General features: G+C 45.1%; 1 protein-coding gene across 5 annotated transcripts in view; it reads left to right on the top strand.

Moving 5' to 3' along the window:
* Positions 1–16,441, top strand: part of LOC141259325 (probable cation-transporting ATPase 13A5) — a 1,017,982-nt gene that overhangs the window by 371,215 nt on the left and 630,326 nt on the right. For 4 of the 5 annotated variants that reach the window (XM_073675090.1, XM_073675088.1, XM_073675087.1 and 1 more), the window contains 2 exons: positions 1,806–1,937; positions 2,417–2,587. The exons of the other annotated variant lie outside the window; for it this stretch is intronic. In XM_073675090.1, the coding sequence (XP_073531191.1) occupies positions 1,806–1,937; positions 2,417–2,587 (303 nt within the window). The remainder of the gene's footprint in view (positions 1–1,805; positions 1,938–2,416; positions 2,588–16,441) is intronic. 5 annotated transcript variants of the gene reach the window in all.

The following is a 16,441-nucleotide window of genomic DNA, read 5'->3' as shown; positions in this document are numbered from 1 at the left end:
TGAAATTGACTCTGTGTTACAGACACATGGAAAGTCATTACAAGATTTTGGCCTACAACTTCCTGTTGGCAAGTACGATGATTCAATCAATTCTGGCAAATATTACGACCCTGTTGCTGAAAAGGCTTTGTTTGAGGAGAAATTCCAAATGTTAAACCCAGGACAATGAAAGGCTTTCGAAAAAAATCAGAGAAGCTTTTGAGAATCCCAACTTGGAAAAACATCTATTTTTTATTGATGGACCTGGCGGAAGTGGTAAAACATTCCTGTATAATACAATCACGTTGGAGCAAATATGAATTAGTCTTATCATGTACATTTACAGGCATTGCTGCTACTTTGCTGGTGGGAGGCCAAACTTCCCATAATCTGTTCAAACTGCCTATACCAATTAATGAAACGTCGACATGCAATATTCATCATGGCAGCAATACTGCCAATGAGTTGAAAAATGCCAAACTCATAATCTGGGACGAAGCTTCTTTGGCTCCAGCTCATGCTGTAAATACAGTTGACACCTTCTACTTAGAATTCATGGCTGAAGATCCAAAAGTTCCCCCCAAAAAATCGTAGAGATGGAAAACTTCAAGAACCAGGACTAGAGGAAGGCATCTTTGAATTCCTTCTGTCTGCATTGAAAATGGATGTATTGTTGATGCTGTCTTTCCTCAAGTCATACAACCAGAAGATGGAAGCATTGCAAACCGTGCAATCCTAACTCCAAAAAACCAACATTCACATGAACTGAATGAAAATGTTCTTAGACAAATTCAGTCTGAATTGAAATGCTACACCAGTATTGATTCCATTCAGCAAGATACTGCAAATGCTGAGGAAGTAGCAAACTGTCCAATGGAGTTCTTAAACAGCTTAACGCCTGGTGGTATGCCTCCTCATGGATTACATTTGAAAGTTGGAGCAGTAGTCATGATATTAAGAAACCTTAACTCAACAAGAGGTCTTTGCAATGCACTAGAATGGTTGTGAAGCAAATGGTGTCATTGACTGTGAAATCCTCACCGGATCATTTAAAGGTACAAGGGTATTCATTCCCAGAGTTATTCTGGCACCAAGCGATCCCAATCTTCCTTTTACTTTAAAATGAAAACAGTTTCCCTTAAGACTTGCTTATGCTATGACCATCAAAAAAAGTCAAGGGCAAACACTGAATTCAGTTGGCATATATTTGCCATCTCCAGCCTTCAGCCATGGCCAACTTTGTCGCCTTTTCAAGAACAAAATCCTTCCAGCAAGTCAAAGTCAAAATTTTTGCTACTGATCAACAAGGCAACTTAAAGAAAGACCACAGAGTTTACACCAAAAATGTTGTTTACAAAGTTTTTGCACAATATTTTTTTTTCAGTTAATAGTTTAATAAAATTTAAAATGTGTCTTTCTGTTCGAAGCCAAAATAGGTGGCGCCTGTGCAGTGTGGTGCCTGAGTCAGAGCGTGTGCATACTGCACTACGATGCCATTTTAGTGAAGACACTGCATGTGCAAATTCCCAGACACAGTGTCTTCAAGAAAATGCCACAAGATATTGTGAAATACGCACACATTGATTCAGGCGCTAATTTATGGGAGCAGCACATGACAGGATGGGGGCGCAGGATGGGAGCAGCACATGACAGGATGGGGCCACAGGATCGGAGCAGCACATGACAAGATGGAGGCAATATACCAATAGAAATGCTCGCCACGCGGGCGTAAAACGGGTTCAATAGCTAGTATATATATATTGACCTTTCTTCTCCTAGAATTATTTTTTTTTATGTTTTTTAATTGTTGTGTTTATTTTTAACAGAACTTACCGAAGTCCAATCTCAGTCCTTGGTTCCAGGCGATGTCATTGTTTTGGGAGGAAACAAGCTTTTCTTACCATGTGATGCCATTTTAATCAGTGGAGGATGTACTGTGAATGAAGCAATGTTAACCGGTATGGATATATCATTACCTACTCCATTCTTTAAAATATCTACATTTTTGATTGTTGAGATATTATACAGTAATTCCTTTAAGTTTTTGAAAGGGTATATTGCCGGAAAGTTGAGTCTAGAGTGTTGATGTTTGGGGTTTAAGATGTCTTTGTGCACTTTTATAGTTAATATTTTTAGGGCTTTTTATGGGACATCATAATATGCGCTGACTCACTGTTATTACTTCAATAAAAGAAATTAGAGAAGAGCGAAAGAGAATTATTTGTTAGTTACCCTCATTCAGCTTCATTTTTTACATGTAACCCAAAGCTATTTGTTGAAATGAACGGTGCAAATGTATTTTGCATTGATTTGCTTTTATTTACTTAATATTTATCTATACTCTGCAAGTATGTGACACTGATGGATCTTCATGCACAAGAACCAGAAAATTGATTTACAGATAACTTAAAAACATACCTTTAAATTCAATTTCAAGGTGAAAGTATCCCTGTGACGAAGACACCACTCCCAAATATTAACAATTTCGTTCCTTGGATGGAACACAGTGGTGATGACTACAAAAAACATGTTCTTTTTTGTGGAACTGAGGTCATCCAGACTAAAAGAAACATTCAAGATCATGTAAAAGCTGTCGTCCTACAAACTGGTGGGTATTTTGGTTTTCACATATGGATATAGTTTAACATCTGATGAAAGAGGAAGATCACAGCTTCAAGTGCCCTAAGGGGACTAACAAGTACGGTGAAAAATAAAAGAAATGTTTTAAAAAATATGAAAGTTCAAATCACCCTCCTTTTGCCCTGTGAAAAATAAAGATAATAAAAAAATACATGTGATATCACGGATTCAGAAAAGTCAGATCTATCAAAATTTAAAAATAATTAACCTGATCACTAACCACTGTAAACTAGTGTTGAGCGAGCACTAAAATGCTCGGGTGCTCGAAGCTCGGGCCGAGCTCGCCGTGATACTCGGGTGCTCGACCCGAGCAACGAGCCCAATGTTAGTCTATGGGAGACTCAAGCATTTTTGCGGTGGCACCCTGGTCAGTCTTTTAAAAGCCTAACAAGTGCCCAAAACGATAGTGACAGTGCTCAAATGACATGGGGACAGCTTGGGGATCGCCCCAGGAAGCATTTTTGACCCCCAGGTCACTGCTGTCAACAACGTGGTCAGAGGTATTAAGCCACTTTTACGGGCTCAAAACAAAACGTTCAAAAACGAAAGTGAAACTTTTTTCCTGTGAAATATGTTAAGGAACATCCTTTCCAGGGAAAAGACTTGTGTATAAGTTAAAATAAATGTCCAAAAACAAAAATACTCCTCCACACCTTCGGCTATGTTCACAAGTAGCATTTTTTATGCGTTTTTGCACTTTTGTATTGCTTTCAACTATGACAAATGCATTCACCGGGAAATGTCATTTTAACATTTTACAACCTTATCTGGCCATGTGCTGTGTGACACATGCATAAAGTGCTGAAAAGACATGGGAACAGCATGGGGAAGACCCCTGGAAGCATCTCTGACTCCCAGGTCACTGTCTAAAAGTGTGTCCATCATAAGTGATCCTTGCCACATCAGAAGATGCAGACTTGCAACTCTCCCCATGCAAGTTCTAGTCCCAGGGCAGTGTTCAATTGTACCTCCCCCATTCCTTGCAATACAAGTGCAAGTATGCAGCCTGCCACCCACCCACCCCCAGGCTGCATTACCATACTGCTTGCTTGCTTGAACTTGAAATTGGGCCTTTTAGGCATGTGGAGGCGGAATCTGGCCACCACGTCATGGCTGTGTTGGCGGCCTGGAATCCATACTTAGTCCCCAGCCGCCCGGTGGCCGGGTGTCCACACACGGTCCCCAGCCTCCTGGGGGCAGCCGGGAGTCCATAAACGGTCCCCAGCCACCCCTATTTCTCCTTGGAACATCCCCCTACACACTTTTCTTAGCCCGGCCTGCTTTAGGCAGCATTGGACGAGCCCACCAGAGAACCAGACTCCTCCGGTGGGCCCTGACTTCTCCATCGGTGGAGTTGAGAGTGCCAAGGTGAGGAGCATGATGATGATGACAGAAGTTAGCATCTGCTATGTTTTCTTTTAATGCAAGTGTAAGTGTGCAGCCTGCCACCCACCCACCCCCAGACTGCAATTCCATACTGCTAGCTTGCACTTGAAATGGGGCCTTTTAGTTTGGAGGAGGCCGAAGCTGGCCACTACCTCATGGCTGCTTCGGCAGCGAGGTATCCATACTCAGTCCCCAGCCGCCCCTATTTGTCCTGGTGTGCCTTATACATAAGATTAAGCGCGTATACCAAAACATTACCTGTGCCCTCCCCAGTGCATTTAGTGGGAAGGAGAGCCTATTCCGCTGTAGTGTGTGCATGCCAAACCCCTGTTCAATGTACATGCGAACATGCCTCCCACCTTGCACCTGTCGTTGCAGACTTGCAACTATCCCCATTCAAGTCCTTGTCCCAGGGCAGTGTTCAATTGTACCTCTCCCATTCCTTGCAATGCAAGCGCAAGTATGCAGCCTGCCAACCACCCACCCCCAGGCTGCGATACCATACTGCTTGCTTGCTTGCACTTTAAATTGGGCCTTTTAGGCATGTGGAGGCGGAATCTGGCCACCACGCCATGGCTGTGTCGGCGGCCTGGTATCCATACTCAGTCCCCAGCCGCCTGGTGGCTGGGTGTCCCCGCTTGCTCCCCAGCCTCCAGGGGGTGGCCCGGTGTCCATACTCGGTGCCTAGACACCCCTATTTGTACCGGTAACCTTTCCCACACTTTTCTTAGCCTGGCCTGCTTTAGGGCAGCATTGGCCGAGCCCACCGGACTATCAGACTCCTCAGGTGGGCCCTGGCTTCTCCATCAGGGGAGTTGAGAGTGCCAAGGTGAGGAGCATGATGACGATGATAGAAGTTAGCATCTGCTTTGTTTTGTTGTAATGCAAGCGCATGTATATAATAGCGGCTAGGCCTGAGGTGGTCAGCATTTTGGCGCATATCATACCTCCTCCGAGGATTGCTGGATGCTTTCCTGCTACTATCCAAGTTCTATGACTCCCGTTAAAACAAAGCTTCAAGTGATAAATGATGGATGAGGTAGTGGCAAAGGAGAAAGAGCAGGAGGAACGGGTACCATTCACATCAATATCAGGCCAGTCAACCAGATATGTCTTGTAGGATATGTTTCTGTAACAAAAGGAGCGGTTCGGCTACACGGTTATAGGGCATACAGTGAGTGCAATGCCTACCAAAAATTTCGAGGCACTCCAATGCCCCTTGGAAATGACATGGAGGTCAGAGGGCGTTAACTAAACCTTTTTTTCCATTTATAGCAACTGGGTCTCCTGTGCACTGTTGGCCTAAGCAGTGAATGGAAGGCTTTCCAAAAATTATGAGGAACTGCAATGCCCCTTACAAGAGCCATGTGTGGCACCCCAGGGGTCTGGTCACCACAGTAATAGAGATATTACGTCGGAGAGCAAGTAGGAGGTTTCCTGGTCAGGATCCCTTAAACATGCAACATCCTCCTGCCCCAGTCCTTGGAGGGGAGAATTCTGCCCTTATAAACTGGATCTGGGGCGGGGTTGAGTGAGTCAGAGAACAGAGAACAGTCAGAGTCAGAGTGAGAGCAAAGGAAAGTAACAGCAAGGAGCTCTGTAGGAGCTAGGAGCTAAAGACCAGGGGCTGGAAGCTGAGCAGAGCTCGCCCTGGCAGAAGACAATAGGAACCGGACACAGGAGTCCGAGGCTGTGAGTACTTATATATCCAGCAGACGAAACCAGCTGGCAGGGGATTTCAGGTCCTCTGGCCATAGAAGCACGGAGGCTCAGTCACAAGCAAGGGACCAGCACCTCCATTGTGGAGCGGAGGCTAACAGAAGGCCCCAAGTCACCAGCCATACGGGTGAGCACTACACGGTACACTCAGGGACGTGGGCTACTTCTACCCACTTACAGCAAGGTAGCCAGGAAGAGTGCAGACAGACGGGGAGGCCTACAACTCCACCTGGCCAGGGGAACTCCTGCTTGCTCACAGACTGACCAGACCTCTTATGCTAGCCAGTACTCCTGGGAGGGTTTACCTTATAATCATCAGTAAAGACCCTGAACTGCACTGCAAAGACTCTGAGTCATTCCTGCTGCACTCGTACACCATCACCCCCATCATCCACATTCACTGCCCTGAGTCTATCCTCCTCCCACATGTGTACACATGGCCCAGGGGGCGCGTCACATGCAGTACAGCATATTACAAACATAAGTCCCATTATTGGGGAGTGGGTGTCCCATAGTATTTGCTTATGCCTTGCAAGCAAAGCTGCCAAAAATTAGGACGGAGCAACTTGCAATGCCCCTTACAAGAGCCATGCAGTACAGCATATTACAAACATAAGTCCCATTATTGGGGAGTGGGTGTCCCATAGTATTTGCTTATGCCTTGCAAGCAAAAGCTGCCAAAAATAAGGACGGAGGAACTTGCAATGCTGGCACCCTGGTGGTATAGTGGTGGTTGAGGCTGAGGATAAGGAGAAGAAGATAAAACAGCCAAAACAAGGAAGCGTATACCCATGTGTGGGTGTGAAGTGGTGCATGTGAATACACCTCCCGAAATAACACAGTGGATTTGACTTTATGATACTCTGCTGTCATTTGGTGGTGATGAGAAGTCTGGCCCAATCCAGCCCTTGTTCATTTTGATAAGGATCAGCTTGTCAGCATTGTCAGTTGACAGGTGAGTGCGCTTATCAGTTATAATTCCCCCAGCGGCGCTAAAAACACGCTCCGATAACACGCGAGCGGCAGGGCAGGCCAGGACCTCCAAGGCGTACAGAGCGAGTTCATTCCAAGTGTCCAGCTTGGATACCCAATAATTAAAAGGCACAGAGGAATCACGGAGGACGCTGGTACGGTCGGCAAGGTACTCCCTCACCATCTTTTGAAACTTTCCACTCCTTGTGAGAGTACCCCGCGCCTCAGGGCCTGTAAGCTGGCGGGTGTCAGAAAACTGTCCCAGAACGTTGACAGTGTTCCCCTGCCTCTGCTGGATTGGAGTTGCATCTCTCTCGCCTGTACGCCTTGGTTGGGCAACGAACTGTGACTTCTGCCGCTAGCGTGTTCAGATGGGAATTTTTTTAAGAGTTCTGCAGCAAGGGCCTTCTGGTACTGCCCCATTTTTGTAGACCTCTCCACCTCAGGAATAAGAGAGTGAAAATTCTCCTTGTAGCGGGGGACTACAAGTGTCACCAAGCAGTAATGACTGTCACCCAACATTTTGACAACGCGAGGGTCATGGTTAAGGCAGCGTAACATAAAGTCAGCCATGCGTGCCAGACTGGTAACGGGCAAGATTTCCATGTCCTCACCAAGATGACAACTGACCATGCTCTCCTCCTCCTCCTCTTCCTCCTCCCCCCTGTCCTCAGGCCACCCACGCTGAACCGACGGTATGACACTTGTACAGGTACTACCGTCTACAACGCATGATAGCAGCTCCTGTTCTTCCTCCTCCTCTTCCTCCTCTCCCTCATTGTCCCCCAATGCACGTTGGGATGAGATGAGGCTGGGCTGTGTGTAATCGCCCGCTACGGCTTCTTGATCTTCTCATCATACTCTGGCTGCAATGCCTCCTTTTTAATTCTCTGCAGAGAGCGTTGCAAAAGACAGACAAGTGGGATGCTGACACTAATGATGGCGTCATCGGCACTCACCATCTTGGTGGCCTCCTCAAAGTTTGTCAGGATGGTACATATGTCAGACATCCAGGTCCACTCCTGAGGTCTTGTGTGTGGAGTCTGACCTGAATATCGACGGCCTTGTTGCAGCTGGTACTCCACAACTGCTCTCTTCTGCTCACAAATCCTTTGCAACATGTGGAGGGTAGAGTTCCAACGTGTGGGGACATCACACACCAGTCGGTGTGCCGGAAGCTGCAAACGCTGCTGCAACACAGCAAGGGCGGGGAAGCTGTAGCCGACTTGCGAAAATGAGCTGACAGGCGGCGTACTTTCACGAGCAGATCTGGCAACTCGGGGTACGATTTAAGAAACCGCTGAACCACGAGGTTAAGCACATGAGCCAGGCATGGTACGTGTGTGATCTCACCTCGCCTCCGAGCCGCTACCAGTTTACGGCCATTGTCACACACCACCATGCCGGGATGTAGGTTCAGCGGTCTCAGCCACAGATCTGCCTGCTCTTTCACAGCTGTCCACAACTCACAAGCAGTGTGAGATTTATCACCTAAGCTTATGAGTTTCAGCACAGCCTGTTGCCGCTTGGCGGAGGCAGTACTGCAATGCTTCCAGCTTGTAACTAATGTGGTGATATCTGAGATGGAGGCTGAACATGAGGAGGAGGAGGAGGAGGAGGATGCGCAGGAGCTGTACACTGTGGGGGCAACTCTGACTGACATAGGGCCCGCAATCCTCGGTGTGGGGAGGATGTGTTTCGTCCCAAGGTCCGACTGGGTCCCGGCTTCCACTATGTTTACCCAGTGTGCCGTCAGAGAGATGTACCGTCCCTGGCCACAAGCACTTGTCCACATGTCCGTTGTCAGGTGGACTCTCCCAGTAACTGCGTTGTTGAGGGCACGGCAGATGCTTTGGGACACGTGCTTGTGTCGGCTGGGGACCGAGTACCGAGGGACGGCCACTGCCATAAGATTGCGGAAGTATTCTGTCTCCACCAGCCTAAAAGGCAGCATTTCCAACGCAAGCAGTCGTGAAATGTGCAAATATAGGACTGTGGCCTGTGGGGCGTTAGCTGCGAATTTCCGCTTTCGTTCAAAGGTCTGGGATATGGACAATTGAACAATTGAAGACTGAGAGGAGGGGGCATCTTTACATGCAGTATGGACAGGGGATTGCCTTGCACACACAACAGGGGGTTCTATTGCACGCACAACAGCGGAAGAAGCAGTGGTGACACCCGCTGACACAGGTCGTGGACCCTGGGTTTCGCCCCACAAAGTCGGGTGCTTTGCTGCCATGTGCCTGATCATGCTGGTGGTGGTCAGGCTGGTAGTTTTGTCACCCCTGCTGATGCTGGCAAGGCAGGTGGAACATATGGCCTTTTTGGGGTTATCAGCAGAGACTTTAAAAAAATTCTATACTCTGGAAGACCTACCGCTTGTACTGGCAACATCCCTCGTGTTGGTGTTACGGGGAACGTTTGCCTGCCTTCTGTGTGCGGCCACCACACTGCTTCTTCCTGCCTGCTGGGGTACTCTGCCTCCCTCCCCATGTGTGCTGCTGGCCTCTCTCTGCATGTCCTCCTTCCACGTTGGGTCAGTTACTAGATCATCCACCACCTCCTCCTCTTCCACTTGCGCACCACGATCCTCCTCCTCACTTCCTGGCAATTGTGTCTCGTCATCGTCCACCTCTTGTAACAGATTGCCAAAGTTGACTTCCTGTGGCCGTCACTGTTCAAATATTTGGGCATCGCAACATGGGATCTCCTCTTCCACCACTTCAAGCGTATCAGGCGAGGGGCCCAAATATGGAAATGGACCAGTGAACAGCTCTTCAGAGTGTCCAAGTGTGGGATCACTTGCTGTCTGACGACACTCGGCATGGTGGGAAGAAGGAGCATCAGGGTGAGGAGGAGTATGCGGTCGAGACTCACGGCTACTAAGAGTTGACCGTGTGGAAGACAGACCGGAGGTGGTGGTGCCCAAGTAACTGGAAGTATTATCTGCTATCCAATTAGTAACCTGTTCACACTGATCAGTTCTCAATACTGGTGTTGTTTTGTGCTTCCCTAGTAATTCGGTCAAGAAGTGGGAGCGAGAAGATGTGGCTGTTGGTTGTGGCACATTTTCACCTTGGGCACGGCCCCGTCCTCTGCACGAACAATCACCAGAACGTCCACTTCCATGTCCCTTGCCACGCGCCTTGCCCATTGTAAATGAAGTAAAATAGCTTACACTTGCACTATCAATGGAAAAAGGGTAATAATAAAGAGTAGATTAGAACCATGGAAGAGGAAAACCACAGTTATTGTTTACTGGGGTATACCACACTTTTTTAAATAGAGATATTTGCGGCTAAACAGTGAGCGACACACTCAAACTGCTTTTTTTTTAGATACCAAAGGCCCAAAACTGGATAGTACAGCGATTTGACCCGTGGAACTGCGAAACCACACTGGGATGTCGGGCCTACACAAGACTATTTTCAACAGATATATTTTTGTGTCACAACAGTAAGGAGACACTACTGTTTTACTTTACGGAAAAAACTACCAAAAGCTGAATAATAGAGATTTTTTACCGTGGGATGGCAAAACCACAGTTATTTTTTACTGGGGTATACCAATATATAGATTTGCGGCTGAACAGTGAGCGACACCCTCAAACTGTATTTTTTTTTAGATACAAATGGCCCAAAATGGATAATACAGAGGTTTGAACTGTGGAAGTGCAAAACAACACTTCTGTTTCTCTAGCCTACACCAGACTATTTTCAACAGTTATATTTGTGTCTGAAAAATCAGAGACACGCTTTTTTTGGGGGGGGGAGGGGGACACACCAAAAGGTTAATAAGACGGGTATTTGTACAGCGTGAAGGAGGAAAAAAAAAGGAGGATTTAGATGAAAAAAAAGGATTTTTCCTGGCCCCCGACACCTGGTGCTAAGTCCAGCAATTTCAGCAACAGGAGCACACAGGACTGTAATGCAGCGTTTGCTGGTATAACCACTGTGTCTCCTATACAGCCTGCCTGCCTGGTATCTGGGATGGATATTAGTCCTGAAAAGGACTGTTTGTTTGTTCTGGCAGCCTTTACAGACCCTACACTAACTATTTCGCAGTTTATATCTCTCCCTAAATCAGCAGCGCTGTCCCTACACTGTCTAATCCGGAGCGACTGTGTCCAAGATGGCGGCGCCCGGTTTTAAATACTCGAGGTGACGCTGTGCGGCCAGCCAATCACTGTAATGCCCACAACCAACATGGCTGCAGCATTACAGTGACTGGCTGGCAATCCCTGCATGTTCATTGGCTCTGTAAAGAGCGCCAAACATGCAGGGCGGAGACCCGAGCTCCCCCTCCGAGTAACCCGGAAATGCTCGGTGCTCACCGAACATCCCGAGTAGCGTGATGCTTGGGAGAGTACCGATCAGTGTCGAGCATGTTCGCTCAACACTACTGTAAACGAAAAAAGATTCAAGAATGCCAAAATTAATTTTTTTGGGTTGCTCCAATGACACAAAAAATCCTGTAACAAACGATCAAAATGTCAAATCTATCCCAAAATGCTATCAATAAATCAAAATCACAGTTCTCAGAAAATGGCTACACAATTAAAAAAAAATTTTTTTGCAAACTTCTGATTTCTTTTTTCACCACTAAAATAATTAAAAAACTGGACATGTTTGGTATCGCCGTAATCATACTGATGAACAGAATCTTATTATGAGGTCATTTTTACCACAAAATGTACACCATAAAACCAATTTACTAAAAAAATGCTGTTTTTCTTTTCACAATTTCTCTCCACTTGGAATTTTTTTCCCATTTTGAGCATCACTAGTAGCATCACCACTAGTACTGCCTTCAACCTTTCAGGCAGTGGTAGTACCAAGCACTGGTCACATTTGGTGTCCTTTGGCTCTGGCAAGCATTTCAGTGGGAAGAAAGTGCATGAAAGCTGTGGTAGTGGGCATGGTGTTGGCGATTCCTATGTGCGGACATCTTGGATGTGGGAATACTTTCCCACGTTGCTAGAAAACCATTCTATTGAATGCTCAGGCTGTGTTGTTGGAAATTAATTAGTATACAACCTGGCATATGTTAACTATGAGCTAAGTCACTTCGTCACTGCATAGTCTCAACCCTTCCCTGCGTGTGTAGCCTCTGCGCAGGCCAGGTCACAAGGGGCAAAATTGTTGCTAATTATCAAACACAAATTCTTGAAATTCCATAAATAAAATTTTCTTTTCCAAGATTTTCAATTTTTGTTGATAATGTCAGTGATTTTTTGGGGTCAGCACTCCAACATAGCAGCCAGTAGTACAAATACAACAAAGTACCAAGGCAGCAGCAGTGTTATCAGTATATATGACATGATAGATTAATTGTTTTATTTGCCACTACACAAAACTGATGCACATCAGCAAACACAATCACACCATCTGAACAACCAGTTTCAGTCTTACCTGCACTGTGTCATGTCTCTGGAAGATACCCTGCCCCCCGATACTATGCACTTTTAGCTCAGCATATTAAAACAGTTGCAAGAAGTGACCCTGTTATTCCCTGGAATTATGGAAAAATCTTACATTTGTCAGGATGAATCAGGCATGGATCAATGTCGACTTTCATTTCTCTCTGGCTAACGTCACTGCTTATATCTGTCTGCGGTGTTCTGTCTTCTACAACGTTCTTCTGCTCCATCTAGTGACAATGGCCTATGCCCAGCTAGTCATCTACTCCCTGTCCATCATGTTATGTATACAGTAGAACAGCTGCTGTCAGGACTGCCATTGCTCATTCTACATTGTCAGACATCTCCTTGCCTACCCTGTCCAATTTATATACCGTGTATTCTCTATCTGCTGCTGCAATTGCACAGCCACACATCACCTTTCTGCCCACTGTATTTTACAGATATAAGATGCTGCTGCTGGGAAGCGTATCTGCTTGAAGGTTCACAAATTGGAAAGGCCTCAAATACAGTGGGGAAAAAAATATTTAGTCAGCCACCAATTGTTCAAGTTCTCCTACTTAAAAAGACGACTTTAGAAGAACCCTTATAGGGAGAAAGGGAAGAAAGAAGTGCAGCGCTTTCTCTGAATGTAATACGTTTTTACCAAGAGTAAAAAATAATTTTCGTTATGGTTATGCTCACCTTTAATCAGTAAGAAATGCACATTGAGAACGTGCACCTCTCCTTGGGCATCTCTTCTCCATGTCTTGTATAGCTCAATAAGGTGTGCAGCTCACTTTTTAGAACTATGTACTGATCCTGATTAGAATCTACATACAGTGGTGGCCAAAAGTATTGGCACCCCTGCAATTCTGTCAGATAATACTCAGTTTCTTCCTGAAAATGATTGCAATCACAAATTCTTTGGTATTATTATCTTCATTTAATTTGCTTGTAAGGAAAAAACACAAAAGAGAATGAAGCAAAAATCAAATCATTGATCATTTCGCACAAAACTCCAAAAATGTGCCAGACAAAATTATTGGCACCCTCAGCCTAATACTTGGTTGCACAACCTTTAGCCAAAATAACTGCGAACAACCGCTTCCGGTAACCATCAATGAGTTTCTTACAATGCTCTGCTGGAATTGTAAACCATTCTTCTTTGGCAAACTGCTCCAGGTCCCTGATATTTGAAGGGTGCCTTCTCCAAACTGCCATTTTGAGATCTCTCCCCAGGTGTTCTATGGGATTCAGGTCTGGACTCATTGCTGGCCATCTTAGAAGTCTCCAGTGCTTTCTCTCAAACCATTTTATAGTGCTTTTGGAAGTGTGTTTTGAGTCATTGTCCTGCTGGAAGACCCATGACCTCTGAGGGAGACCCAGCTTTCTCACACTGGGCCCTACATTATGCTGCAAAATTTGTTGGTAGTCTTCAGACTTCATAATGCCATGCACACGGTCAAGCAGTCCAGTGCCAGAGGCAGCAAAGCAACCCCAAAACATTAGGGAACCTCCACCATGTTTGACTGTAGGGACCGTGTTCTTTTCTTTGAATGCCTCTTTTTCTTTCCTGTACACTCTATGTTGATGCTTTTTCCCAAAAAGCTCTACTTTTGTCTCATCTGACCAGAGAACATTCTTCCAAAATGTTTTAGGCTTTCTCAGGTAAATTTTGGCAAACTCCAGCCTGGCTTTTTTATGTCTCGGGGTAAGAAGTAGGGTATTCCTGGGTATCCTACCATACAGTCCCTTTTCATTTAGACGCCGACGGATAGTACGGGTTGACACTGTTGTACCCTCGGACTGCAGGGCGCTTGAACTTGTTTGGATGTTAGTCGAGGTTCTTTATCCACCATCCACACAATCTTGTGTTGAAATCTCTCGTCAATTTTTCTTTTCCGTCCACATCTAGGGAGGTTAGCCACAGTGCCATGGGCTTTAAACTTCTTGATGACACTGCGCACGGAAGACACAGGAACATTCAGGTCTTTGGAGATGGACTTGTAGCCTTGAGATTGCTCATGCTTCCTCACAATTTGGTTTCTCAAGTCCTCAGACAGTTCTTTGGTCTTCTTTCTTTTCTCCATGCTCAATGTGGTACACACAAGGACACAGGACAGAGGTTGAGTCAACTTTAATCCATGTTAACTGGCTGCAAGTGTGATTTAGTTATTGCCAACACCTGTTAGGTGCCACAGGTAAGTTACAGGTGCTGTTAATTACACGAATTAGAGAAACATCACATGATTTTTCAAACAGTGCCAATACTTTTGTCCACCCCCTTTTTTAGGTTTGGTGTGGAATTGTATCCAATTTGGCTTTAGGACAATTCTTTTTGTGTTTTTTCATTGAAGACAAATTAAATGAAGATAATAATACCAAAGAATTTGTGATTGCAATCATTTTCAGGAAGAAACTGAGTATTATCTGACAGAATTGCAGGGGTGCCAATACTTTTGGCCACCACTGTAGGTAGTAAATTCTGAGTAAAAAGAAACTCCAAACGCATGTGGCGCTAGTCACCTTAGGATTTATTAAATACATCCAATTTCAGTGAAAAATCTGTTCCAAAAAATAAATTTAATTTCCCAAAGAAAAAATGTTAAAATAAAGTACAACGCTTTTCGGCTGCTATTTTTACAGTGCAGCCTTCATCAGGTAACAAAAAACATACAAAATACAAAATGGTGTTGCACCCTCAAAGCTTTCTTATTTATGAGGGTTCCCAGAAGGGATTAGCAGGGCAGGGCGGGACCCAGAGTCTAACCTCCTCCCTGACAAATATTCTTCATAGCTGCATCTAAAGATACTCAGTCTCCTTATATATATAAAATAAAGTGTTACGACAGTATAGTACCTGTAATCTATCCAAAATTAGCTTTTAAATACCTGGTGTTACATTGTTGCAAGCAATCATAAAAATATAAATATAATATTCTAATACTTTCGTAAAAACCCTACTATCATCTCTACATAAATCAATTACTCTCATTAAAAAGCGAGCGATGCAAAAAACTAAAAAAAAAAACCCTAAAAAAAAAATTTGTAATGAAACTTTATGTTGTTATATACAGTACAGACCAAAAGTTTGGACACACCTTCTCATTTAAAGATTTTTCTGTATTTTCATGACTATGAAAATTGTACATTCACACTGAAGGCATCAAAACTATGAATTACCACATGTGGAATTATATACTTAACAAAAAAGTGTGAAACAACTGAAAATATGTCTTATATTCTAGGGTCTTCACAGTAGCCACCTTTTGCTTTGATGACTGCTTTGCACACTCTTGGCATTCTCTTGATGAGCTTCAAGAGGTAGTCACCGGAAATGGTCTTCCAACAATCTTGAAGGAGTTAACAGAGATGCTTAGCACTTGTTGGCCCTTTTGCCTTCACTCTGCGGTCCAGCTCACCCCAAACCATCTCGATTGGGTTCAGGTCTGGTGACTGTGGAGGCCAGGTCATCTGGCGTAGCCCCCCATCACTCTCCTTCTTGGTCAAATAGCCCTTACACAGCCTGGAGGTGTTTGGGGTCATTGTCCTGTTGAAAAATAAATGATGGTCCAACTAAACGCAAACCGGATGGAATAGCATGCCGCTGCAAGATGCTGTGGTAGCCATGCTGGTTCAGTGTGCCTTCAATTTTGAATAAATCCCCAACAGTGTCACCAGCAAAGCCCCCCCACACCATCACACCTCCTCCTCCTCCATGCTTCACGGTGGGAACCAGGCATGTAGAGTCCATCCGTTCACCTTTTCTGCGTCGCACAAAGACACGGTGGTTGGAACCAAAGATCTCAAATTTGGACTCATCAGACCAAAGCACAGATTTCCACTGGTCTAATGTCCATTCCTTGTGTTCTTCAGCCCAAACAAGTCTCTTCTGCTTGTTGCCTGTCCTTAGCAGAGGTTTCCTAGCAGCTATTTTACCATGAAGGCCTGCTGCACAAAGTCTCCACTTAACAGTTGTTGTAGAGATGTGTCTGCTGCTAGAACTCTGTGTGGCATTGACCTGGTCTCTAATCTGAGCTGCTGTTAACCTGCGATTTCTGAGGCTGGTGACTCGGATAAACTTATCCTCAGAAGCAGAGGTGACTCGTGGTCTTCCTTTCCTGGGGTGGTCCTCATGTGAGCCAGTTTCTTTGTAGTGCTTGATGGTTTTTGCAACTGCACTTGGGGACACATTCAAAGTTTTCCCAATTTTTCAAACTTAAAGTAATGATGGCCACTCGTTTTTCTTTACTTAGAATTTGTATTATGGCAAGAAAAAAGCTGCTAACAGTCTATTCAGTAGGACTATCAGCTGTGTATCCACCAGACTTCTGCACAACACAA

Source organism: Phyllobates terribilis, unplaced genomic scaffold (genome assembly GCF_046119375.1).
Source record: "Phyllobates terribilis strain yellow unplaced genomic scaffold, ASM4611937v1 Scaffold_3__8_contigs__length_932513732, whole genome shotgun sequence".
Classification (NCBI taxonomy): Eukaryota; Metazoa; Chordata; class Amphibia; order Anura; family Dendrobatidae; genus Phyllobates; species Phyllobates terribilis.
This window is presented reverse-complemented; position numbering and strand designations above follow the sequence as displayed.